The sequence below is a fragment of the Chiloscyllium punctatum genome, chromosome 32 (assembly GCF_047496795.1).
Source record: "Chiloscyllium punctatum isolate Juve2018m chromosome 32, sChiPun1.3, whole genome shotgun sequence".
Classification (NCBI taxonomy): domain Eukaryota; kingdom Metazoa; phylum Chordata; class Chondrichthyes; order Orectolobiformes; family Hemiscylliidae; genus Chiloscyllium; species Chiloscyllium punctatum.
In genome coordinates, this window is record NC_092770.1 from 53,874,244 (window position 1) to 53,901,125 (window position 26,882).

Genomic DNA, 26,882 nt, shown 5'->3' on the forward strand with positions numbered 1-26,882 from the left:
TATTCACGCAGCATGGCTGAGAATTGGAAATCACGTATGAGGTGATTAGGACCGAATACAATCCTGTTAAGCTGGATTCCTATCTGCGAGAAAACCAGAAGCTGACCCTAACCAATCAATCCCTATGTTTTGATGCAATGATTGAAGAAAGCACTCATTCATACAAATAATTCATTTACTAAACACTGCAAAACATTTTCTAATGTGTTCAGCTCATTAACAATGGTTAAATAGCATTCTAAGTACATTTGAAACCACATTCACTTTGTCAATAGAATGGTAATAGTGAGATAATACATGAAATAATATATTGTATTTTTTCTAATTTTATTTCATTTCAATTTGTTGCTTGACAATTGTACAACACTTTCAGAAAAAAGGTAAAGACAGAAAAATAGTTAATTTTTTTTTCTTTAATTTCATTGTGACATGGAATGGATAGTTTCAAAGTTCATATTTTCTGAGGTAGATCTTAACTGAAAAGGGACACTGCAAAGGCCTTGCAGTTTCTATGGAAACCAAGAATGGCAACCAAATATCTGGGAAGACTGAACATGAATAAAAGTCTATAAAAAGGACAATGAGCTATCTGAACTCAGTTAGTTGCCTCATGGTGCAGTACAGAAATCTGAAGAAAGTGAGGTCCAAATACAGAATCTGAAAATAGGAAAGCATATTGTTGCTGCAGATGGTTCAGGTTCTTGAACATAACATCAGAGCCATCTGATCCACAACATCAGACTCTTGTAAATAGAGTTGAAAAGGCTCTGCAGATATGGACCATCTTTTGTGAAGACCATGTCTATGGAGTGTGGATTGGTTGTGCTCTTTTGTTAGCTGGGGATCAGGTTAAATTCTAGAAGAGGAGCAACTTAAGTCCTTTGTGAGACAGGCAAAATTTTGAAGGACATCATGAGAGAGATGTAATGTTGACTGGGCTGCTGAGCTAATTCTTAAGATATGCCTTAGTTGTATTTGTCACCTAATGTTTAATTTTTAATTTATTGGTTATAATTGACAGTAATTTCTCTGTTGATTCATGTTTGACTTACATTGATTTTGAATTAGAGTGTTTGGGAATTTGCCCAACATTTGATTTTGCATTTGTTTTGTTTGACTTTTGCACATTAAAACTTCTTTTGTTTTAAACCATTGAAACTTGTGGCTTCATTTTTTCCACTAAATAACTGGGATTTCGGATTTATTCTGATATGTTCCAATCTCCACCAAGATCATAACGATAGCATATGAAAACATTTTTGACTGTACAACTTCAAATTATCCATGACCTTTCTTTTGCTGTGTACTGAATGATTTCTATTGTGGGATCACACCAAAGCCAGATTCTTATTTTCAGTTCCTATTTAAAGCGGTCTAAATGATAAGGTCCTGATTTCACATAAAGCAATGAACCCAGACAGGTATTTCTATGGAAAGTTCACTGTCAGGAAACAAGCCCACAGCGCGAGGTGTTCATTCCTAAGAGACAACTGTTGGGGCTTTATGGTGGGAGAGATGGTAACAACTTCAGGTTCACCCAAGATGTAAAGTCAATGTTTTAAAATAAAATGACTTTCGAAATATTTGAAAACAGTTATTTATATATAAAAAGCAAGCAATCAATACATAAACAGTGGAAAATACAAACAGAAGTGAAATAATGAATAAAGTTAATGTCTACCTCTTGTGCACCTTCTAAAATGCACAGTTTTGTAGACTGTTTCTTGGCGTCCACAAGCACATTGATCATGGTACAGACAGAAGAAGGAACACGCAAATCTGTTGACTTGTTCATTTTTTGTAACTTGGCTTCAAATGCAACTCTTGTTCTGTTTAACAGAAACAAAAATGTCGTCTTTCAGTAATGGCTGCTTCTAGTAAATAGTTGCTGTTAAACTGCTAATAGTCAAAGAATTAGAAATATGCAAGCAAGCAGATGAAAGGGAACCCATTTAAAATCAGTTATGATAACACAAATCTCAATTTAAAAAAAACCGATGGGTAAACGTTTAAATTTACTCTTTCACACGTCAGCTACATTCTTTTACACGGCAGCCTTTTTCAGACCTCCAAAAAGTACTGAGAGTTGTTTCAGGGAAAAACTGAACAAATTACAGGCCTTTTTCAGACTCACTATTGTCTCACTCACTTTATATCACCCATTCGGATGCAGCTGAGTTAACCAAGTAAAATGGTGTCATGCCATTGCACAATGAGGCTCCAATATGCTAAACTAATTATAAAGATCAAACATCTTTCATGACTGATAATGCTCCTAACTATGCTAACACATATTATTCTTGGAAAATAAATTTCACAGGGTTGAATTCTTCTTGCATGATCAATAAAGAAATCAAAAACTTCAGTTCATGTTTGAATAACTGATTTTAGTCATAGTGAACTTATGAAACATTTTGTCTTTTTAAAACTTAAATGTGTGTGCTCCTCTGTGGTATGGTTAAACATCTGTTAGTCATTGAAAGGAAATCCGCCCAAAAGTAAAGATATTAATAAACATGCCAAACTCAATCCACACTCTACTACAGGCCACTAATGGCATTAGAGAGACTTGGACCAGACAGGGTATTTGGAAGGATAAAATCGACAACCCAGTCTGTTAATTTGCATTATATTTTGAATTGTGTGTAAGATAGTTACAAGTGAATTCTATTATTGAAATTCATTTAATTTCTGTTAATTCAGTTTTAATTATTTTGTTTCTCTGGTCCCTTTGCAGCTGTCAAAACTGCTGCCAAACTCAGTTGGCAACAGACAAGCATTACTGCTGGCATGCTGAATGGGAGATTGGTTGACACTCTGCCACCTGTTAGTGTCTCAGAAGGATTCCCTCAATTAGAACCAACTGTCTTCAATCAGGTTTCAATGTGGACATTGTCCACAAGCTGCTGTTGCACAACTCCAGTGGCTGCTGAAATAACTCGAGAGAAGCTGGTATCCCATCACCGAGCCATCCTTTATTTACATGTGGAGAGTCCTTGACCCTCCACTGGCAGTGGAGGCCCAGTCTCTGGATTCTTTTAAGAAAGAATTGGATAGAGCTCTTAAAGATAGTGGAGTCAAGGGGTATGGAGATAAGGCTGGAACAGGATACTAATTAGGAATGATCAGCCATGATCATATTGAATGGCGGTGCAGGCTCGAAGGGCAGAATGGCCTACTCCTGCATCTATTGTCTATTGTCTATTGTCTATTGACCCTAATCCAGCTCTATCAGAGCCAGCTCTCAAGAGTGGACAGAATCTCTGACACTCCTGTTTATATCTGTCAAACATAGATCCCTGATGGGAGCAGGTTAACAGCCCCAATCAGGGAACCCATATTCCATGAAGTCCAGGTGGCTGACCTTGCTTCAGTCACTACATCCCTCCCCACTCTGAATCCGAGGATATAGGCCAGTTCTTTTTTATTGGAGCTTCAGCTGGGGTGTTTCAGCACCGGGTCAGGTTCCTCTAACTCTGCCTTTGAGACAGGTGGCATGTAATGAAAAGTAGCCCACCTCTTGCGCTCAGAGCATCTTGGAAGAAATGTATTCTTTTGTACAGGTGGAAACGGTGCCGAGGTGGCAACATCTGCCGTGTCCATCTCAGATTCCGAAGTATCATCAACACTTGACTGAGAGGGAGAACTCACGGGTTCTGGAACAGTCAGAAAGGTTGTCGAGGAGCAGGGTACATTTTGTCCCCACACCGTTTGCGAGTTTGCAGTTTTCACGTGCTTGGTTAGCACTGTTGCACCCACCCAAACTTTGTACATCACATATCCTGACCTCGCACTGACCCATGCAGGGCCTTTCCCATTGTCATTAGACCAAGCTTCATCCTCTGAAGTAAACTGTCTCATTTAACAGAATCTCGTGTCTGGCATTGGTGTTCCTGATGCTATTTCACCCTAACCCTACATCCAGGTCCAGAAAGATCAGATTTAACCTGGTGCAGAGTCTTCTCCCCATTTCTGCCAGAGCTATCCCTACAGTTGCATGAGGGGTAGTCCTACAATCAAACAGGAACTGGGACAGTTTGGTATCTGGTGAAGTTGTAGGCTGTTTCTTTAAGTCCGCCTTCAAAGTTTAAACTGCTGCTTCTGCCAGCTCCTTGGATGATGGATGGTATGGAGCTGCCCTTACATGTTGAGTACCATTTGACTTTTGAAAATACTCAAATTCCCTGCTGGTAAACGATAGCTCATTATCTGTGACCAACACACCCGGGAGTCCATGTAGTGCAAAAGACGTGCTCAGTTTTTCTATCATCATCTCAGTGTTTGACTCCAAGATCACTTTGTTCAGCAACACTCCCTAGGACCTTACCATAAAGTGTATAGGTCCTGCTAAGATTTGCTTTCCCAAAGTGCAGAAGCTTGCATTTATTTAAATTAAACTCCATCTGCCAATCCTCAGCCTATTGGTCCATCTGATCAAGATCCTGTTGTAATTCAAGGTAACATTTTTCACTGTCCACTACACCTCCAATTTTGGTATCATCTGCAAACTTACTAACTATACCTCTTATGCTCACATCCAAATCATTTATATAAATATGCAAATGTTTTTCAGAAAACTCTAGGAGCCAATGCCAGCTTGCCTGCTGACCAGGAAGCATTTCCATGATTCTGGTGGGACCGCCATCAGAAGAGTCTGTAATGGTTTTTAATTTTCTGGATACACGTCCAGTCACAGCTGACAATATCAGACTTTGGACACAGAAAGATTCAGCCCTGTCAAAACAGAAACATCCAGTGGTGATGGGGGATACCAAACAGCTATCACAACCACAATCAGACCCAGAGAGACCAGATCACCATCAGCAATGATGTATTACTATGAGGAGCAAGGGTGATTGTCCCAAGCAAATGTTGCTGCCAGATCCTAACTCAACTCCATCAGGGACATCAGGGGGTTTCCAAAATGTAGATGTTGGCAAGACGTTATGTCTGGTGCCCAGGATTGGATGCAGACATAGCTGCATTGGTGGGGCAGTGTCCAGAGTTTAAACCAGGACATGCAGCTCCCCACATTCATGAGAATGGCCAGGTAAACCCTGAACTCAGTCTGTGAAGGTGCTTTGACGGGCTCCTTGAGAGGGGAAAGGGACCTAAGGGGCAACATTTTCACACAGAGGGTGGTACGTGTGTGGAATGGACTGCCAGAGGAAGTGGTGGAGACTAGTACAATTGCAACATTTAAAAGGCATCTGGATGGGTATATGAATAGGAAGGGTTTGGAGGGATATGGGCCGGGTGCTGGCAGGTTGGGATATCTGGTCAGCAAGGACGAGTTGGATCGAAGGGTCTGTTTCCGTGCTGTACATCTCAATGAGTATTTGGAGAGACAGCATGGCTTTGCGCATGGGAAATCATGCCTCACAAACTTGACTGAGGTTTTTGAAGAGGTAACAAAGAGGACTGATGAAGGTAGAGCGGTAGACGTGTTCTATATAGACTTCAATAAGGTATTCGACAAGGTTCCTCATGGGAGACTGGCTAGCAAGGTTATATCTCATGGAATACAGGGACAACTAGCCATTTGGACACAGAACAGGCTCGTAGTTAAGAGACAGAGGATGGTGTTGGAGAGTGCTTTTCAGACTGGAGGCCTATGACCAGTGGTGTGCCACAAGGATCGGTGCTGGGTCCACTGCTTTTTGTCATTTATATAAATGATTTGGATTTGAACATATGAGTTAGTAAGCCTGCAGATGAAATGAAAATTTGAGATGTGGTGGACAGCGAAGAAGGTTACATCAAAATACAATGGGATCTTGATCAGATGAGCTAATGAGCTGAGGAGTGGCAGATGGAGTTATTTGATAAAAATGCGAGGTGCTTGGAAAAACAAATCTTAGCAGGACTTATACACTTTATGGTAAGGGCCTGGGAAGTGTTACTGAACAAAAAGACCTTAGAGTGCAGCTTCATAGTTCCTTGAAAGTGGAGTTGCAGGTAGATAGGATAGTGAAGAAGGTGTTTCTTATGCGTTCCTTTATTAGTCAGAGTATTGAGTACAGGAGTTGGGAGGTCATGTTGCGGCTGTACAAGACATTGGTTTGGCCACTGTTGGAATATTGCATGCAATTCTGGTCTCCCTCCTATTGGAAAGAACTTGTGAAACATGAAAGGGTTCAAAGAAATTTACAAGAATGTTGCCAGGGTTGGAGGATTTGAGTTATAGGGAGATGCTGAACAGGCTGGGGCTGTTTTCCTTAGTGCATCAGAGGCTGATGGATAACCATGTAGGGGTTTATAAAATCACAAATGGAAAGGATACGATCAATAGACTCAGTATTTTTCCTGGGGTGAGGGAGTCCAGAACTAGAGGGCATAGACTTGGGGTGAGATGGGAAAGATATAAAAGGGACCAAAGGGGCAACTTTTTCACACAGATGGGTGGTGCGTGTATGGAATGAGCTGCTAGAGGAAGTGGTGCAGGCTGGTACAATTTCAGCATTTAAAAGAAATCTGGATGTGTATATGAATAGGAAGGGTTTAGACAGATATGGGCCAAGTGCTGGCAAACATGACTAGTTTAGGATATCTGGTTGGCATGGTGAGTTGGACCGAATGTTTCTGTGCTGTACATCTTTATGACTCTATTTGATTAGGACTTCACTAGGGCAGCCATTTTCTAATCAAAAAATGTTGAACTAGTCTAGACAAATCTTTTTCAACCATTAAGCTTGGGTCCAAGCCCTTGACTACAGTCAGCGGTGACTGAACCAGCTGCTTCTCATAAGAAATCGGAACCGAAATTGTACACATAATCCCCCTGGTATAGGTTTACAGTCTACTGCGGTCTTATGTGACCTTAAGGGTCAGAATCAAGAGCGAAAGTTGTCAAAGACTCATTCTGCCATCATTGAAGTGCCGTGCCAGTATCAACCTCCATCAGAATCAGGTGACCATTTAACAAGATGTTTATTTTGATTGGTTCTGATTTGGATGTTGATAAATAATTTAACTGTTCCAAACCAAGTGTCGGTGGATATTCCAGGATGTGCACTCTCCTGGATACCGGCCTATGAGTTCTCTTACTCAATTTAGGACTCTTCTAATGTCTCCAGTCTGCATACCGGCAGCAACTACAGTAGCTTGCCGGCCTGGATCTTGAAGATAATTTTAACCGTTTGGTGAAGGCTTGGCTTTGTCTTGGGGTTTTGCTGTGCGCTAACCTAGAGTCCCTCTGTTCAGGATATGTTCTGAGTGAGACTATACAATTGCCTTCACACAAGTGGTGTTCAGCCAAGCTCAGTCAGACTGGCGAGGGTGTCCACATCTATCAGAACACCCTGCAATTCACATGCTCCACTTGCCACATTTTCCAATGATAAAACCCAGTGGTAGTGCCTGTTTGAAAGCCAGTTAGTCTTCAGCTAGTAGGAGCTTTTGCATCTTTACATCATTAATCCCAAATACTAAACAGTCTCTCAACATCTCATTGAGGGTTAAACTGTCTCAGCCAGTCATCTTAACGTTATCAAAAATCCCAAGATGCATTCCGCAGGTTCTTGAATTGCTGAGTAAAAGCGACTAGTGGAGGCTTGGGTTCGTAATATTACTGAACTAAATCCATAAACTCTTGAAGGGTTTTAGTATCTGGTGCCTCAGAGAAAGTTAGGTTCTCAACAGCAGAAAAAGCTGTGGGTCCACAAGCTGTCAGGAGTATTACTCATTGCTTTTCATCTGCCCAATGCAATTTGCCTGAAAAAAAAAGCACATTCTTTCCACATACTGTCTCCAGTCTTTGATGGCAGGATCGAAGGAATCAAGCTTCCCAAATAATGGCAGAATGCCAGAACTGCTTACCACAACTCAAAGACAACTGTTGGAAATGAATTTCTTCTTCTTGCGAGTGAGATAATGCCACAGAGGCCAGTATTCCATCACCAAGTCTCCCTTTATGTATATGTAGAGAGGCCTTGACACTGATCCAGCTCCCTCAGTGCCATTTCTCAGTGAACAGGATGCCTGACACTCCTGTTTATCTCTGTCAGCCAGGGCTTCCAGATTGGACCAGATTAACAGCCCCAATCAGGGAACTCACATTCTATGAGGTCCACCTGGCTGACTTTGTTAAAATCACTTCAGCTGATTTCACTTTAGCAACAGAAACATTCAAACTGTGCAATCGTCAGATTCCCCACATCTGATTTTATGATTTTATGAAGGTCATTAATGAAGCAGCTGAAGATGGTTGGGTCCAGGATTATCCTGATGAAATGCTGAAGTGATGCTCTGGAGCCGAGAAGACTGACAGCCAACAATCACAACTCTTTTCCTTTATGTGGATATGGCTCCAACAAGTAGGGTTGCAGCACCCAAAGTGATGCAAAGCACTGTACACGTTCACCACAACTTCTTCTGACTTGAACTATACTGGTTGAGCTGAGTTGTTCAATATTTGATTGACTATTTCTGGGACATGTTGACCTTTAAGACGTGAAGAATCCTAATTTTCTCAACTGCATCCTGATGTATTTAGTTCAGTAAATCACAATACAGGCATTCATGCAGCCTGACTGGGTTGCCACTTCTGTGAAAAAGTGGTAAAAAATGATGAGAAATATCTCCCTTTTATGAATCCATAATATTTGCTATTCACTATTGCACAGAGTTTACTTTCAGAAAACAATTCTATAATTCCTACGAAATGGAATTAAGATTATTAGGTCTATAAATGTGTATATCTGTTTTGTTCCTATTTTTATGGATATGGGTAACACACATTAGCCTGTCTTCAGTACACCATTCAACGTTTCGGGCAAAAGCCCTTCATCAGGAATAAAGGCAGTGAGCCTGAAGCATGGAGAGATAAGCTAGAGGAGGGTGGGGGTGGGGAGAGAGTAGCATAGAGTACAATGGGTGAGTGGGGGAGGAGATGAAGGTGATAGGTCAAGGAGGAGAGGGTGGAGTGGATAGGTGGAAAAGAAGATAGGCAGGTCGGACAAGTCAAGGAGACAGTAACTGAGCTGGAAGTTTGAAACTAGGATGAGGTGGGGGAAGGGGAAATGAGGAAGCTGTTGAAGTCCACATTGATGCCCTGGGGTTGAAGTGTTCCGAGGCGGAATATGAGGCGTTCTTCCTCCAGGCGTCGGGTGGTGAGGGAGCGGCGGTGAAGGAGGCCCAGGACCTCCATGTCCTCGGCAGAGTGGGAGGGGGAGTTGAAATGTTGGGCCACGGGGCGGTTTGGTTGATTGGTGCGGGTGTCTCGGAGATGTTCCCTAAAGCGCTCTGCTAGGAGGCGCCCAGTCTCCCCAATGTAGAGGAGACCACATCGGGAGCAACGGATACAATAAATGATATTGGTGGATGTGCAGGTGAAACTTTGATGGATGTGGAAGGCTCCTTTAGGGCCTTGGATAGAGGTGAGGGAGGAGGTGTGGGCACAGATTTTACAGTTCCTGCGGTGGCAGGGGAAAGTGCCAGAATGGGAGGGTGGGTCGTAGGGGGGTGTGGACCTGACCAGGTAGTCACGGAGGGAATGGTCTTTGCGGAAGGCGGAAAGGGGTGGGAAGGGAAATATATCCCTGGTGGTGGGGTCTTTTTGGAGGTGGCGGAAATGTCGGTGGATGATTTGGTTGATGCGAAGGTTTGTAGGGTGGAAGGTGAGCACCAGGGGCGTTCTGTCCTTGTTACGGTTGGAGGGATGGGGTCTGAGGGTGGAGGTGCGGGATGTGGACGAGATGCGTTGGAGGGCATCTTTAACCACGTGGGAAGGGAAATTGCGGTCTCTAAAGAAGGAGGCCATCTGGTGTGTCCTATGGTGGAACTTGTCCTCCTGGGAGCAGATACGGCGGAGGCGGAGAAATTGGGAATACGGGATGGCATTTTTGCAAGAGATAGGGTGGGAAGAGGTGTAATCCAGGTAGCTATAGGAGTCAGTGGGTTTGTAAAAAATGTCAGTGTCAAGTCGGTCGTCACTAATGGAGATGGAGAGGTCCAGGAAGGGGAGCGAGGTGTCAGAGATAGTCCAGGTAAATTTAAGGTCAGGGTGGAATGTGTTGGTGAAGTTGATGAATTGTGCTCCCTCGTGCTTCCATGAGGAGGTTGAAAAACCTCGTGCTCCCGTGAGGAGGTTGAAAAACAGACCATACAGAACCTCATCACCTCAAGAGATCTCCCACCCACAGCTTCCAACCTCATAGTCCGGGAACCCCGCACTGCCCGGTTCTACCTCCTTCCCAAGATCCACAAGCCTGACCACCCTGGCCGACCCATTGTCTCAGCATGCTCCTGCCCCACTGAACTCATCTCTACCTACCTTGACACTGTCCTATCCCCCCTAGTCCAGGAACTCCCCACATACGTTCGAGACACCACCCACGCCCTCCACCTCCTCCAAGACTTCCGTTTCCCTGGCCCCCAACGCCTTACCTTCACCATGGATATCCAATCCCTCTACACCTCCATTCGCCATGACCAGGGCCTCCAAGCCCTCTGTTTTTTCCTCTCCAGAGATCCCCAACAGTACCCTTCCACTGACACTCTCATTCGTTTGGCCGAACTGGTCCTCACCCTTAACAAATTCTCCTTTGAATCCTCCCACTTCCTCCAGACCAAAGGTGTAGCCATGGGCACACGTATGGGCCCCAGCTATGCCTGTCTCTTTGTTGGCTATGTAGAACAGTTGATCTTCCGTAATTACACCGGCACCACTCCCCACCTCTTCCTCCGCTACATTGATGACTGCATTGGCGCCACCTCGTGCTCCCGTGAAGAGGTTGAGCAATTCATCAACTTCACCAACACATTCCACCCTGACCTTAAATTTACCTGGACTATCTCTGACACCTCGCTCCCCTTCCTGGACCTCTCCATCTCCATTAGTGACGACCGACTTGACACTGACATTTTTTACAAACCCACTGACTCCCATAGCTACCTGGATTACACCTCTTCCCACCCTATCTCTTGCAAAAATGCCATCCCGTATTCCCAATTTCTCCGCCTCCGCCGTATCTGCTCCCAGGAGGACAAGTTCCACCATAGGACACACCAGATGGCCTCCTTCTTTAGAGACCGCAATTTCCCTTCCCACGTGGTTAAAGATGCCCTCCAACGCATCTCGTCCACATCCTGCACCTCCGCCCTCAGACCCCACCCCTCCAACCGTAACAAGGACAGAACGCCCCTGGTGCTCACCTTCCACCCTACAAACCTTCGCATCAACCAAATCATCCACTGACATTTCCGCCACCTCCAAAAAGACCCCACCACCAGGGATATATTTCCCTTCCCACCCCTTTCCGCCTTCCGCAAAGACCGTTCCCTCCGTGACTACCTGGTCAGGTCCACACCCCCCTACGACCCACCCTCCCATTCTGGCACTTTCCCCTGCCACCGCAGGAACTGTAAAACCTGTGCCCACACCTCCTCCCTCACCTCTATCCAAGGCCCTAAAGGAGCCTTCCACATCCATCAAAGTTTCACCTGCACATCCACCAATATCATTTATTGTATCCGTTGCTCCCGATGTGGTCTCCTCTACATTGGGGAGACTGGGCGCCTCCTAGCAGAGCGCTTTAGGGAACATCTCCGAGACACCCGCACCAATCAACCAAACCGCCCCGTGGCCCAACATTTCAACTCCCCCTCCCACTCTGCCGAGGACATGGAGGTCCTGGGCCTCCTTCACCGCCGCTCCCTCACCACCCGACGCCTGGAGGAAGAACGCCTCATATTCCGCCTCGGAACACTTCAACCCCAGGGCATCAATGTGGACTTCAACAGCTTCCTCATTTCCCCTTCCCCCACCTCATCCTAGTTTCAAACTTCCAGCTCAGTTACTGTCTCCTTGACTTGTCCGACCTGCCTATCTTCTTTTCCACCTATCCACTCCACCCTCTCCTCCTTGACCTATCACCTTCATCTCCTCCCCCACTCACCCATTGTACTCTATGCTACTCTCTCCCCACCCCCACCCTCCTCTAGCTTATCTCTCCATGCTTCAGGCTCACTGCCTTTATTCCTGATGAAGGGCTTTTGCCCGAAACGTTGATTTCGCTGCTCGTTGGATGCTGCCTGAACTGCTGTGCTCTTCCAGCACCACTAATCCAGTATTTGATTTTCAGCATCTGCAGTCATTGTTTTTACCTTCAGTACACCATTGGCCAGCCATAAAATCCCTACAGGTAGGAGCAGGCATTTGATCTATTGAATCCACACTGACCCTCCAAATAGGATCCCCACCCAATAAACACTGCATATTCCATGGTAAACCCACCTAGCCTGGACATCCCTGGACACTATGGCCAATCCACTTGTGAGGACACCAAGGCACCCAGAGGAAACACATGCAGACATGGGGAGAATGTGCAAACTCCACACAGTCGCCCGAGGATGCAATTGAACCTGGATCCCTGGTGCTATGAGGCAGCAGTGCGAACTACTGAGCTACTGTGCTGCCCCATCCAGTGTCCAGTCACTGTCTCTCAAACTGCGCATGTGTGGCCAGAAGTTTCTTCACTCATCTCTCTCAATTGAATACCAACTACCTCTGGATCTTAATCCTTCTCAGTCTGTCTATTGCTTCAATAATGTATATATCGAAGTCAGTGATTTTGCTTAGGTTAATTCTTTTGCAACACAGCTCATGACGCTTCATGGCAGAGGTAGTCATTCAGAATTTTTATTCATTTTGGTTCATCCTCAGTAGCAAATGCACTTATATTTTAACATTTTGATGGATTCTCTTGCAAATGTACATATTATGGAGTAGCAGCAGATGTGGAACATTTGGTGCCTCAAGTCTGTTTTGCTAGTCAATAAGATTGTGCCTGATCTGTTTGTGTCCTCAGTTGTACTTCACTGCTTATCTCCAAAACCTTTTTTGTGTCTCTTGTTAGTCATGAATCAAACTAACCTCACGTTAAAATATTTAGTGACCCAGTCTGCACGAGAAAATTTCACAGAACAAAACATCCTCAGAGTGAAAAAAATATTAAATCAGAGTCCCTTCGTTATAAAATGTGTCCCACCATTTTGGTCTGCTCGACATGAGGAACCATTCATTCAGAATTCATCCTGTCAATTCCCTTCATGTTTCAATAAAATCAATTTTTATTCTTCTAAATTCCAATAAATGCAAGCCCAACTTTTCCAATCTTCATCCAAGGGATCAATTGTGTGAACTTCTCTGAATGCTTTTCATACTATTCTATTCTTTTTCAAGTAAGGAGACTAAGATTGCTCAACATGCTCCAGATATCATCTCAACAATGATCCGTACAACTGCAGCAAAACATTCCTGTTTTTATATCCCATTTTCCTCTTGATAGACAACTTTCCATTTACCTTCCTTATTCTTGCTCTGCCTGCACAACAGCTCCTGTGATGTACTACCAAGACACCTCTCACTGCGATGGTAGTGAAAATAGATTTTTTTTTAGGCCCCATTTTATCCTTCATTCTATGTTCCTTTTTTACCCTCATGGACCAGGTATCCAACCTGTCGATTTTCTGGTCTGTAAGGCTCTCAACTACTCACTGGATTAACTTGTTGAGCTATCAGGGAAGTTCAGTGTGCCAGCATAACAGAAACAAATACCTTTCATACACACGTAATCCAGCCCCAGAAACCCAAGGCTTTTATTAACTTGTCACTCTCTCTCAACAGCTGTGATTATTATTCTTTAAATAGGTTTATGGAACTGCAACTGAAAGGATTATATTCCCTGGAGACAGCATTTTCCCTTTGTTGTCACATCCGAGGGGGGAAAATAGCTTCAACTTGCTTCATAAAACACAGCTTGGTTTACTCGAATATGCTTCTTCATCAAGTTTATTTCTCTTATAAACTGTAGCTTTGCAAGGATTTGTATTACAATATCAATACCTCCCAGGCCATATAAACCTGGATGATCCTAGTGCAATGTTTGATCTGTGTCAAATTAAGCAAAATGGGGGTAGTAGTAAGACACCATGATTGATCTCTGAGACCACAAATTCTTAACAGAGAATGGGAAACGTAGTGAACCACAAGTCTTGCACTGCTCCTGCTACCCACCACCCCACCTCCCCACCCTACCTCCCCACCCCACCCACCCCCTTGAAAGGTGCATTCACAGATAGGCTCTCAGCTGTGAATTAAAAGCACAGCACTGTGAATATTGGAGATCGAACTTAAAACAGCAAGTACTGGATTAACTCAGCAAGTCTGCCAGCATCTGTGGAGAAGGAAACAGAGTTATCATTTTGCGGCTGGTATGACTTTTTATTGAAACTTCAGTTTGTGGGTAGTGTAAGGTTCAGCTGTGCTGTAATGCAATGTCCCTATTTCCAACACTGAAGGAAATATCCCTCTAATATTTACAGATCAAAGTGCAGAATAAAATTTCCACTTACTTCCAAAAGACATACATGCTATTATTATCATTTTTGAAACAAACACTTTCATCAAACTTTTTGAGGTGACTTGCAAAACATTTCATAAAACTAGTTTAGAAAATTCTGAAAAATTGATCTTTCAATAACACAGTTCAGCTTTTGATATTCAAAATAATTTGCAACACAGACCAACCACATGCATTTTCAAAACAATTCCTTTAACTATATACGTGTGTGGAATATTCCCAGACTTGCACAGTTGGGCAAAAAATTTGTCCATTCATTCAGATTAAAACAAGACTGTGAAGTATTTAATTTGAATCATGAAAGCTAGCTGAGGATGGAAATCTTCCATAGAATGTACAAAGTAATATTGATCACTTTTGAGTAAGGAGCTCTATGAGCACGTTCCATTAAATATCTAAGCCTTGTTTCTCTTTGCTTTTTGCATAAAGCAGGAGTACAAATGACACCACTTGAAGAGTCACTGAGGAATCATTCAGTCCAACAGTAAGAGAGCTGACTCACTGCAGACAGTTTAAATGAGATTTCTACAATACCTTGGAGTAAATAGCTGCCTGCTGTTCTCAAATGTGCTTCCATAACTCTTCAGCTGAATAATATCAAGCAAGTTTCCTTGACTATGTCACTAGAATTCAAGGCTTATTGGAAATGTGAATATCAACAGAAAATAAGAAACCAAATGAAGCCATTTTGAAATCTGATTCACTGTTTAGTTTTTAAATGAAATCCGGATAAAGATTTGTTTTCTCCCTATCTATGACCACATGCAACATTCAACAAAATTAGGTTGTCAAAAGTTGAGATTCGGGGAAACGGGTCAGTTTACTTATCCCCATGACCACTGCTAATCACTGCTAAATGGGAAGTCCAGATGAATAGAGAAGATGTTCACTAAAATGTTTAGCAAGAAACTGTCAAAAAAAATTATGATTAGATTTGATTGTCACGTGCACAGGAGTAGTGACAAGTGTGCAAAGTTGCCATTCTTTGGCACCATCTTGGTTAAATATTTTGCCAACAGTTGTAAAAGTTTTATCCATATGGCCATACTCCCCTTTAGCAAAAACATTTAAATCCCAATGGTGATTTTTTTTCCCAAACAAACCATCAACCAAACACCATAAATTATCTATGGTCTTACCCGAGAAAGAAATGTGCTGCATTCATTTAACTTGAAATTCAATTGGACAGTACCAGTTTTCCAGGTGAAATGTGCACTGTTGAACCCAATACAGCAATGTGGTCTAGGCATGCTCACCCTGCATCAAAAGTGTGTTACACCCCATTTGAGGGATGACAGAGAGTTGATGGGGTCAATGCTGTTGCTCCATTGCAGATGGACTTCCAAAAGATGCCTGATACAATGTCACACAACAGATTTGTGAGAAAGGTTACAGCTCATGGAATAAAAAGGACAGTAGCAACATGAATACAAAATTGCCGGAGTGATAGGAAACAACAGTAATGATCAAGGAGTATTTTTCAGGTTGTAGGAAGATTTGTAGTAGATATTCACAGAAACTGGTATTGGGATCCTTACTATTTCCTGATTAATAATCTAGATCTTGGCATGCAGGGCACAATTTCAAAGACTGCAGAAGATACAAAAATTGGAAGCCTTGTAAACTATAAGGACAGTGTAAAATTTTGAAAGAACTTCAATGGGTTGGTAGAGCACGTGGAAAAGCAGCAGATGAAGTTCAATACAGAGAAGTGTGAGGTGATGCATTTTGGTAGGAAAAAACAATTTTAAAACAGACAGTATAAACGAAAGGGCACTATTCTGAATGATGTGCAAGACCTGGATGTAAATATACACAAGTCATTAAAGCAGGACAGGTGGTGACCTCGGTTTTTAAAGCATACAATATTCTTTAACATACCACAGAATACAGAAGAAGGGAGGTAAGGCTTAACCTATATAAGATATAGTTAGACTGCACACAGTTCTGGATGCTACTCTTTCAAAGGAATGTGAGCACATTGGAGAGAGTGCAGAAGAGTGGTTCCATGGAAGGGATTCTTCAATTATGAAGAAAGATTGGAGAAGGTGGAACTTTTATTTTGAGAGGAGAATTATAGAATCCCTACAGCATGAGAAGGTTAAGAAGAAATTTATCCAAAGTTTTGAAAATCAATGAGCAATCTGGACAGAGCAGAAGGAGAAAAACTGTTCCCACTCATAAAAGGATCAACAATGACAGACTTAAAATGATTTGCAAAGGAATTAAAAATAATGCAACAAAAACTTTTTCACACAGCAAATGATCCAGGTCTGGAATGCATTGCCTGGAAATGTGGTGGAGGCAGGTTAAATTGAGGAGTTCATGACAGCATTTAATGCCACTTACATAGAAATAATATGCAGGGTTATGGGTAAAGAGTAGAAGAATGACATTAAGTAATGCTTATTCAGAGACCTCCTTTGGCACCACAACAGTTCTGTGATTCTTGGATATGATGTATGTTGTATACATTCAGTGAACAGGTTTGAAATGGGCAGTAGCTTCACTGCTTCTTCAGGTCAGGCATAATGCTTATTTGAAACCCCGTTGTGATTGCTTTTGAAAATCTTGTACACTGTGGGAAATTTCTCTGGAGTACAGTTGTTAATTAAGTGGTTTCTGTAGGCACCTTCAAAACCACTGAATAGGTAACTTAACCATTTTACTTGAGTATATCCCTACTGCTAGCCCACAGTTGCACACCCTGTACTCAGTTGCTTCCCTCCCCAAACTTATCTTTGGCATCCAGCCACCAATCTTGGCCAATCATGGTGTGCCTCAGCGAACTGTCTCTGGAATCACTGATGGTCCTGTAGTTCACTTGTAATATACAAATAAGGCCAGTGGCAATTGTTGCACTGTGACCTTTTTAGCCATATGCAAGATATGCTCACCTGGATTATGTCCCTCAATCCTATATTCTTGATGGTGTAATGCTTCATCAAACAATGCTGAAAAGCACAAAGCTGTTTTGTTAACGGATCTTGTAATACTGCACTTACCTTTTCACGCAGGCTTCAATCATGTCACTGGCCATGAGTTTGAGTCTCTGGTCCAAGTGCTGGGAAAATTCAGGTTCTGGCCAATGTAGATCATAAACAAACATCTGCAGTGCATCTAATTTCCAGAATAGATCCTCAGATGTGGAAGAACCATTCCTGAATTGGAAAAGTATTGTGAGATATAGGAATCATTTTGTCTCACCGACCATGTCAATGTAGAGCACTTAGTCAGCAAACAGACTTATACAACAGAGACCTAATATCCACTACAAACACAGACATCCAATACATGAACTGTCATTAATAATAGTTTGGTGTATGGGTGTTCTCATCACTGCCTTTCGCCCAGAGGAATGAGATAGAATGGAGAAAAGCAGTTCCTTTCCACTAGTCATTGATAACAAGTGGCTGCCTCAGTGTCATCTGGTTGATGGAAGATTTAATAAACAGAGCAGCCAACAAGGTAAGCAGTTTAAATGTAGCAGTGATAACAATTTGAAGAGCTTTCAATCCAGAGAGTGATTTTGCAAATTACTAAACAGATATATACCTGAAACATTCATAGTTCTTGATTAAACAGTTGATGAGAATAGCAATTTTGTAATTACCTTGATTATTTTTCACATCTTAGACATGGTTACATATGACAACAATTCAGAGCAGCTCGCTATTTATTGGCCAAGTTTTATGAGGCAGAACTATTGGAAATAAGTGATTAAAATAACCTTCCAAAAAAGAAAATGCACATCAACAAACTGATAGTAAACACTCCTGATGGCTTAGTTCCGTAAGTCAATTAACAATCAAAAGGTCCAAGTTTTTCTCCTGTTTGGGCTGAGCTGTCATTAGTATTAAAGGCCCCGGGGTTAGGGAGGGAATAAGTGCCTGAGATTCCATTTCCTGGTCACCACACAAATACTAATGCTGGAAGTGCATATGGAATTTGTTTGAAGTTGGGTTCAGGCTTGGCTATGGGAAATATGATCAAATAGGCTACTAAGTTCACTGTCTAGGTTAATACATACAAATTAAGTGAGATTGTGCATTGCTTATCAAACCATATCCCAGCAATGACTCAATGCCTTCAGGATAGAAGGCAGAAATGTTTTAGAGAAAAAAAATCATCTTTATAATGTGTACGCACAAATGGTAGTCACTTTTAATCCCTGATTCAAATTATAATGCAGAAATTGAAAGTACCAAGTGCTTAGTAAGAGACAGTTTAGAAGTCAGAATAAATTGTGAACATAATATTTGTGCAGATCCAATCAACTAGCTTTTTGAAGAATTACATATATACACAATATTTGTTCCTGCACTTTGAGAACGTTCAATTTTGATCAAATATTCTTTTCAAATCAGCTCCTACCCCTTCTCCATCAGGCTCTTTGTCCGGAGTAGCAACACATACACAAAATAATCATTTCTGTCGTTGTGTTCGACTTTTTCAATGTTGTGACTTTGAACACACACAAAAAAAGGTCCAAAAGAAAAAGTCAGAAAATGAACTTTATATCGCACAGCATTTTTAAAAAGTACAACTGAAAAAAGTGTGAGAGAGAAGGCTCGAGGGATGTCAAGAAGCAGGTGTGAAAGGATTAAAGGATTAACTCAATGGTCAGGGTTATTCAAGCACTTGTGTAATCATGGAGTTTTGATAGGATAATTTACATCTCGGTTAGAAAAGGTATCCTTCTTTGAATTTCTGACTGAAAAGGTTGGTGGGTTGATCTAGGAAACATAGAGGTCCAATAACAATATCCTGGTTAGTTGGTATTTATTTATCTCAACAAAAGTCACAGTGGTCAAAAACACTGCACAGGTAACTTTCCTACATCTGTTAATCATTTAGACATATGTGCATCTGCATTTAACACAAAGAATAAAGGAGCATTGGAAATGATTGCAAGGCAGTAATTTAATCATGAGGTTCAGGTAACAGCAAAACTCATGTCTTCCAGCTCTACACTTAACCTCCAAACTTCATTACAGTCTTGAAATCTCTCTTTACTCTGTATTCTAACATGAATCATCAAGGTGCTATGCAGCTACCTGTTTAATTGAACTTTTCATAAATTCTTAAGCTGTTCAACCATGATTGTGCTCTATAACAACAGCTTGCACTTATGTAGCACCTTGAACACAATAAGACATCCCAAGGCATTGTGCATAAATATTAAACACTCTGTACACTATTTTTCACATAATCTTACCCTAACTCTAACCAAAAACATGTCTTTAGTAGGCTCAATTCCAAGCTGAATCACAGAAAGATCACCAGAACATCATTATGTATTTTAAAATGCTAGCATTAAAAAGCAACTAATTTCAATTGAATGATTCACAGTAAGCATGATGGAAATTTACAAAAATGATTTGTTTACTGTCTAGGGCATAATTACCCTAACATAAAAGACTAAGTTAATTAAAATATTTTTTTCAACAACAGGTCTCAACGTTCTCTCCCTTGATAAACACTTGCTAAAAGAATCTCACAGTCTTGAGTCTCCTCTAAAGATTCAGTGGGTAAGATTCTCACTGGATCAATCAGTGCAAACCGATTGAGAGTAGAATGGACCCAGAACACTGTACTGCCGAAAGATCATTCAGTTATTAAAAGGTAAGTTTAAAGAAGCATTTGAAAAACAGAGACAGCAGTAATAATTGAAGCCAATGGAAATTAACTCTTGTAGTGCTCACTTCCATCAAAGGTATTTGAGGCCTCCGACCAATAGGTAGAGGCCATTTTGTCATTGGGTGGTTTAGAATACTGGACTTGCTTCAAGCTGGCTGGATACTGATCATCCCAGCTCTTCATTTTTCTCAAGGGATTTCCAAACTTTATCTTTTCTAATTAGTTAATTAGATTTTACAGAATTAAAAAACACTTTTGAGCAGTTGCTTCTTTCCTCTACCTTTATGTCATATGCTTAGAGTCCACTGTTGCAAAGTGCAGGCAAATTTCTCTATTATTTTATTTGATTTCTTTGATCTACCTTCCCCTTAACACTGTTTCTTTTTGTTGACACGAGGAATAACTTTGTTGTCATCTTTCCAAACATTTGGTGCTCATGACCACCTCAAAATAGACGTTTAACTCAAGCAATTAGGCTAGAGCTGAGGTGAATATCAATCGCTTCTACTGTTCCACAATGCTAAAACTTTAGTTCTGGGGCAAAGGGCTACAGCTTTAAAATTAGAACTTGGTCATTCAAAGGCTGATGGTAGAAAATCCCCTTTACACAAAGGGTAGCAAAAAACTGGTACTATCTCACCTTAAAAGATGCTGAGGCATTGCTAATTGAAAATTTCAAAACAGACTGATAGATTTTAATTTCAGATTAGTGGCAATAAGGGAAGTAAATCTGAGCAAAAACGGTTAATATATAAATCGGTATAATTCAATGCTATCGTAGGCCTGAAGAGCTGAATCATGTTATTATGCTGTTATTATGTTTCACATTGTCTGCACTGATAGGGAAAATTACTATTACATAATACATTGGTACCCTCAGTTATCTAGTCACGAACATGGACTCACTAAGTGGATGAGACTGGGTACCTACACACTATAGTACTGATCAATATGGACTATCTCAAAACTTTATCAATCTAAATTGTCAAATATGACGTCTTATTGTTAGTGTTAATATAAATATGTGTATATCTTGGCTGCTCTGTACATCAGGTCAGGCAGCACGCAAGGAGCAGGAGAATTGATGTTTCGGGTGTAAGTCCTTCATTAGGAGAGTGGAGGAGAACGCAGTAGGGTTGAAATCAACTAGGAGAAAGTGAGGATTGCAGATGCTGGAGATCAGAGTCGAGAGTGTAGTGCTGGTTCCTGATGAAGGGCTGCCTGACCTGATGTGCTTTTCCAGCACCACACTCTCGACTCTGATCTCCAGCATGTGCAGTCCTCACTTTCTCCCTATTCAGTACAAGAATCATATTAATGTGAATCAAAGTTACAGTATCAAATGGTCATGAGAAACAATTAAGAGTAACACAGAAGTCAGTGAGCTTTCTAAAACTCCAGCAGCAATGAGAGACAAAAAAATAATTTCAGCTGGACTCTGATAGAAAATAATGTCTGGAAATTATGAAGAGTAATAATTTTGAATGAACACTGATGTATTCATATTAATTTCCTGTTTCTATTATTTTAATAGATGAATTTGGTCGATTTATTTTCAATGCATACATTGAAATAATGGACCACAGAAACTGATAGTCCTGCATTAAGTGTGCATATAATTATGCTGCTCACAGAGATTTCCAGTCTATAAAGCTTAAAAATTTTCTGCAGAGGACTCTGATAGAATTTCATTGATAAGTAACAGTGAAAGTCCTTTACAGCACAACTCCCTTTAAGAATTCACCAACCATCGCACACTGAGAGTGACAACACTAAAATTGATTTTAAAATGTAGCCTAATTAAATGCCAATTCTTGTTGAAAATTAACAGAGGTCCACATAAATAAACAGACCTGCAAATTACATTGCTTTTGCCAGTAATAGTTCCTGAAAGTCAAATATCTCATGTTGAGAACATCTCACATTGAAGAGCTTTTGGTTACAAATAGGCAAGTATTCACCAAGTCCAATACTTTTGGGAAATAACACAGTAAAATTGGCTGGCAAACTAAGGTTATATATAGATAGCAATCCTTCATTCTAAAAAAAACATGAAATTTTAAAAGCAATTTGTAATATCATCTTAAAGGGACTTGCGCCAAACTGCATACACGTGGGAAATAGCTGAAGGTGAGGAACATACGAGTTGTATTCCATAACTGGGGACTGTGAACTAATTAGAGGCTTGAGTTTATAACCTTGTACTTTAATTAGCTCTTTGTCCTCGATGTCAGCATGCAATCTTTGTGTTGACAAACATTTTAAGAGTTTGCTCAACTTTAGTAGGCTTATAGACCAATGCTCATAGTGAAAACAATGGAAAACTAAATCTCCTAAAATGAATCGAAACCTATTCAGAAAGGGATCAGCTAAATACAAGTGCCAGCTACACACATTGGGATTTGTGTAATGAAATATGGAGCAATCAATTTCCTAGCAAAGTCAGCGTGCAAAGAGGACAAAAGACACATACCAAACATATGCACACACATTCAGAGTCATGTTGTTCTTCACAGTAAAAGAAGGATACCTGATAGTTCTACCTGGCAGACAGTCCAGATATCATGTGGCAGCAGGTGATTGGCAGTCAGTATGATATGAACTTATTCAAGTTATACTGTAACTGTCTTTCAAACTTTTGGATCTGGTTGCTTTTAAGTTAACTTAATTTGAAGACTAATTAAAAATCACCTCTTTAATGTCACTAAATTTGAGAGTCTAGTCTTTGTAATTCTTGCCAATAAATCAGTGAGCTGGGCGCGAACTTGTTTGAAACTGCTGCATTATGCATGTTGGTGGCTGTGAGGGAATGACAACTTCTAATTGCAAGCAATCCACAGTTTTGATTAGTTATCAACTGTGCAGGAAGTGTTTGCAACAACTAAACTCCCCCTTGCAATTATATCAAACATCTGTACAGAAAGGCGTTAAGCCAACAGGATTATATTCTTTCAGCTCACAGATCATATTCCCCTTTACAAATACCAACAAGATATCGATTGTTCAAGTCCACATTGCTCTCTTTACTGTGGCATAAATATTTTCACCATATTAACACAATATTTCGGAAGTTAATGTTGACCACCTGCCAATTGATTTGAAAGCGTTTGCTTCAATTTCATGAAACAAAAAGCTTAAACATGACAAAAATAAACCTTACTTATTTTCCAAAGCTGTTGGAGGGATATGGTTAGAAGAGGTTTATTTGAAGAGCCGGTTGGGGCTTGTAATTACACAGGGAGCAACTTGCACAGACAAAACAAACACTGAAATTGCCAAGATTCCCCATTTAAATTATAGAAATGTAGGAAAAGGAGTAGGCTATTCAGTAAGTTCAGCCAACTGTATCATTCAATTCAATCATGGCTGATCATTTATCTCAATGAAACTTGCCTGCAATCTCCACATCCCTTGATGTTATTCGTCTTCAGAAATTTATCAACATTTGAGCCGAACATGCTCAATGACTTAACCAGCACAGGCCTCTGAGATAATGAAGTCTAAAGATTCACCAGACAGATTGAAGAGATTTCTCATCTCAGTCTTAAATGACCCAGCTCTTTTTATTTTGTTATTATTAAGCTAAAAGTATTAAATTACCTTAAAAAGGTTGGGCTTGTCATTTTGATCCTTTTGAATATGACTGTGTCCAAATTGATATTGTACCTTTGAGTCAACCCTTTTTTGCAAATGCTTTTGTAGTGCAGTGTGGAATCTTGCGCTGTCCCTCGGGAGGGCGGGAGGTTAATGTCTAATCGGAGGTTGGTTTGAGGGGGAACTTAAGTCGGGCAGGAGTGTGGCTCATGGAGATCCTGCTGCCTTACTGGTTCCACCTCAGTTAGCAACATAGAAGGAAGGCTTGTGGATGACCTTCATTACCGAATGACAATTGAGACCTTTAGGTGGCCAATTAATGCCTATTTAAAAGGACCTCATCCCACTGCTGTTAGTATTAATCTGACCAGAGTGGGCTGCCCACTCTGTGAGGAATCCCTCACTCAAAAATACTTAATGTCTGAATTAAAGATCAGGCATTAGGAAAGGGGCTACCCACTGAAGCCACCCGCTGCTCTTTATAGTGAGCACCCACCCCACCATGCAACCTTCAAACAGTAACCTCCTTCTGCCATGGCTGACCCAAAAGTCTGGGTCTCTGCTTGGTTAGACACTTTCTTTTCCCTTTTAATCATTCAGGGGAAGTGGGCTGTCCTGGCTGGGCCACGACTGAAAGCCCATCCTTGATGCCCTTTCGAAAATGGTGGCGAGCTACACTCTTTAAAACAAGGGAGTGAATTCCAGGATGTTGAACAGCCACACTGAAGGAACAGCGATGTCTTTCCAAGTAAGGATGGTTCATTGCTTGGTGGGGAACTTGCAAGTGGCACCTGCTTCTACCCTTGTCCTTCTAGATAACTGGGGCCATGGGGGTTTGGAAGGTACAATTCTTGGTGAATTTCTTGTGAATCTTATAGTTGGTATACACTGCTGCTACTGAGCATGAATGGGAGATAGAATGGATGTTTCTGAATATGGTGCCGATCAATTGGGCTGTTTTATCCTGGTTGGTGTCAAGTTTCTTGAGTGCTGTTGGAGATGACTTGACCCTAGCAAGTGGGAAGTATCCTTTCACAATCCTGACTTGTGCATTGTAAATGATGGACAGACTTTGGAGAATCAAGGGATGAGTTACTCGCTGCAAAATTCTAAGCCTCTGGCCTACTCTTGTTGCCACTGTAATTACTTAGCTAGTCCAGTTAAGTTTCTGGTCAATAGTAATCTCCAGGATGTTAATAGTGGGAGATTCAACAACGGTATAAAATTAAATGTCAAGGGGTAACAGTTTGATTCTCTTGTTGGGGATGGTCGTTGCTTGGCACTTGTATGGCAAGATTGTTCCTTGCTCCTTCTCAGCCCAAGCCTGGATACCGTCCAGGATTTGCTGCATTTGGACAAATACTACTTCAGTTGGGATGTCAGTTAGTTCAGCTGGGTAGTCAGCCAGTTTGCAATGCAGGGTTTAAAGCCAATGCCGACCATGGTTACCATGAAGGCAATCTTCTCAACTTCTCACCTTGTCTGAGGTATCATGACCGTCAGGTTAAAGTACCACGAGTCATCTATTTCTCTCCAATGAGGCTGCAACCCTATGGTCCTCTGGAGCTATGGCAACATTACCTTCACCTTCAGTATCTGAGGAGTCACAAATGGTGTGGACCATTGATTATCAGCGAACGTCTGAATTTATTGTGGATACATAGTCATTGCTGAAGCAGCTGAAGATGGCTGTGCCGACGACACTAAGTTAGAACTAGGTGCAGGAGTAGGCTATCAGCTCCTTGAGCCTGTTCCACCATTGATTATGATTATGATTATGATTATGGCTGATCTCATCTTGGCCTCATCTCCACATTCCTGCTTGCTCCCATATCCCCTTAATCCATTTCTAATTAAAACTCTGTCTATTTCCTCCATAAATTTATTCAGTGTCCCGGTGCACTCTAGGTAATGAATTCCACAGGTTTCTGACGCTTTGAACAAAGTAATTTCCCCTAACCTCTGTTTTAAATCTGCCACCCCTTATCCCAAAACCATGACCTCTCATTCTAGATTGGCTCCAAAAGGAAACAACCACTCTATGTCACCTGCTGTATATTGACATGGCCTTCTGAATTTCGGTGGTATATGCTGCTGAACTAACTTTAGAAACCCACCAGGTATCAGTGAGTATCATTGTTGGCATTACCACCATCTCCATAATGCCAGTGTTGAATATTTGCCTGCAGTTTTCAATTAGGTTTGAAGATTAAATCTCCTCTGTCATTTTACACATCTCTGTTAGATTACCTCTCATTCTTTCGAACTCCAGGAGTAAATGCCCAAACTGCTCAATCTCTCCTCTTCAAACAAGTTTTTTACCTCTGGATTTAATCTAATGAACCTTTTCTGAACTGCCTCCAATGTAATTACAAGGGGACCAAAAACTCCAGGTGTGGTCCTTACTGATGCCTTGCACAGTTGCAGCAATATTTCCCTACTTGTATACTCCATTCTTTTTGCAATAAATGCCAAAATTCCATTTGTCCTCCTTATTACATGCTCCTACATACTAGATTTCTGCCACTCATGCATAAAGACACCCAGATCCCTCAGTTCCAATGCACTCTGAAGTTTCTCTCCATTTAATATTAAGCTGCCTTTTTATTCTTCTGACCAAAACGTATAACCTCAAATGTATCTACATTAATCATCATCGACCAAATTTTGGCCCATTCACCTAAGCTATCTATATACATTTGTAAATTTCTTATTTCGTCATTCCAACTTACTTTCACACCCACTTCAGTAATATTTGCAAACTGGGCTACACTACCTTTATCCCTATGTTCAAGTCATCACTACAGGCCATAAATAGTTGGGGCCCTGAGGACCAAACGCCAGGGCATCCTACTAGTTACAGTCTGACAACCAGAAAAAAGATCAATTTATCCTGACTCTTTTGCTTCTGTTGGTTAGCCAATCTGAGCTAATACTTTACCCCTATAATCATATTGTGTGCATTAAATGTTTTTTTGTGGCACCTTATCAAATGCCTTCTGGCAATCTAGATGTATTACATTTACAGGACTCCCACTATACACTTTGCTTGCTACATCTTTGAAGATCTCTAGCATTTTAGTCAAACATGATTTATCCTTCATAAAACAATGCTGACTCTGATGGTTGTGATTTGACTTTCCAAATATCCCACTTCTACTTCTTTGGCAACTGATTCCAACAACATATGTGAAACTAATTAATGTCTAGTTTCCTATTCTCTACCTCCCTTCCCTTTTGAACAAGGGTATTAACATTAACACTTTTCCAATCCCCTTTCCAGAA

General features: G+C 41.2%; 1 protein-coding gene across 13 annotated transcripts in view; it reads right to left on the reverse strand.

Annotated features, from left to right (window-relative positions):
* LOC140458187 (calcium-dependent secretion activator 2-like) overlaps window positions 1–26,882 on the reverse strand; it is a 746,655-nt gene that overhangs the window by 90,767 nt on the left and 629,006 nt on the right. For all 13 annotated transcript variants that reach the window (XM_072552408.1, XM_072552415.1, XM_072552410.1 and 10 more), the window contains 2 exons: window positions 17,369–17,524; window positions 1,682–1,829 (listed from right to left, as the gene is read on the reverse strand). In XM_072552408.1, the coding sequence (XP_072408509.1) occupies window positions 1,682–1,829; window positions 17,369–17,524 (304 nt within the window). The remainder of the gene's footprint in view (window positions 1–1,681; window positions 1,830–17,368; window positions 17,525–26,882) is intronic.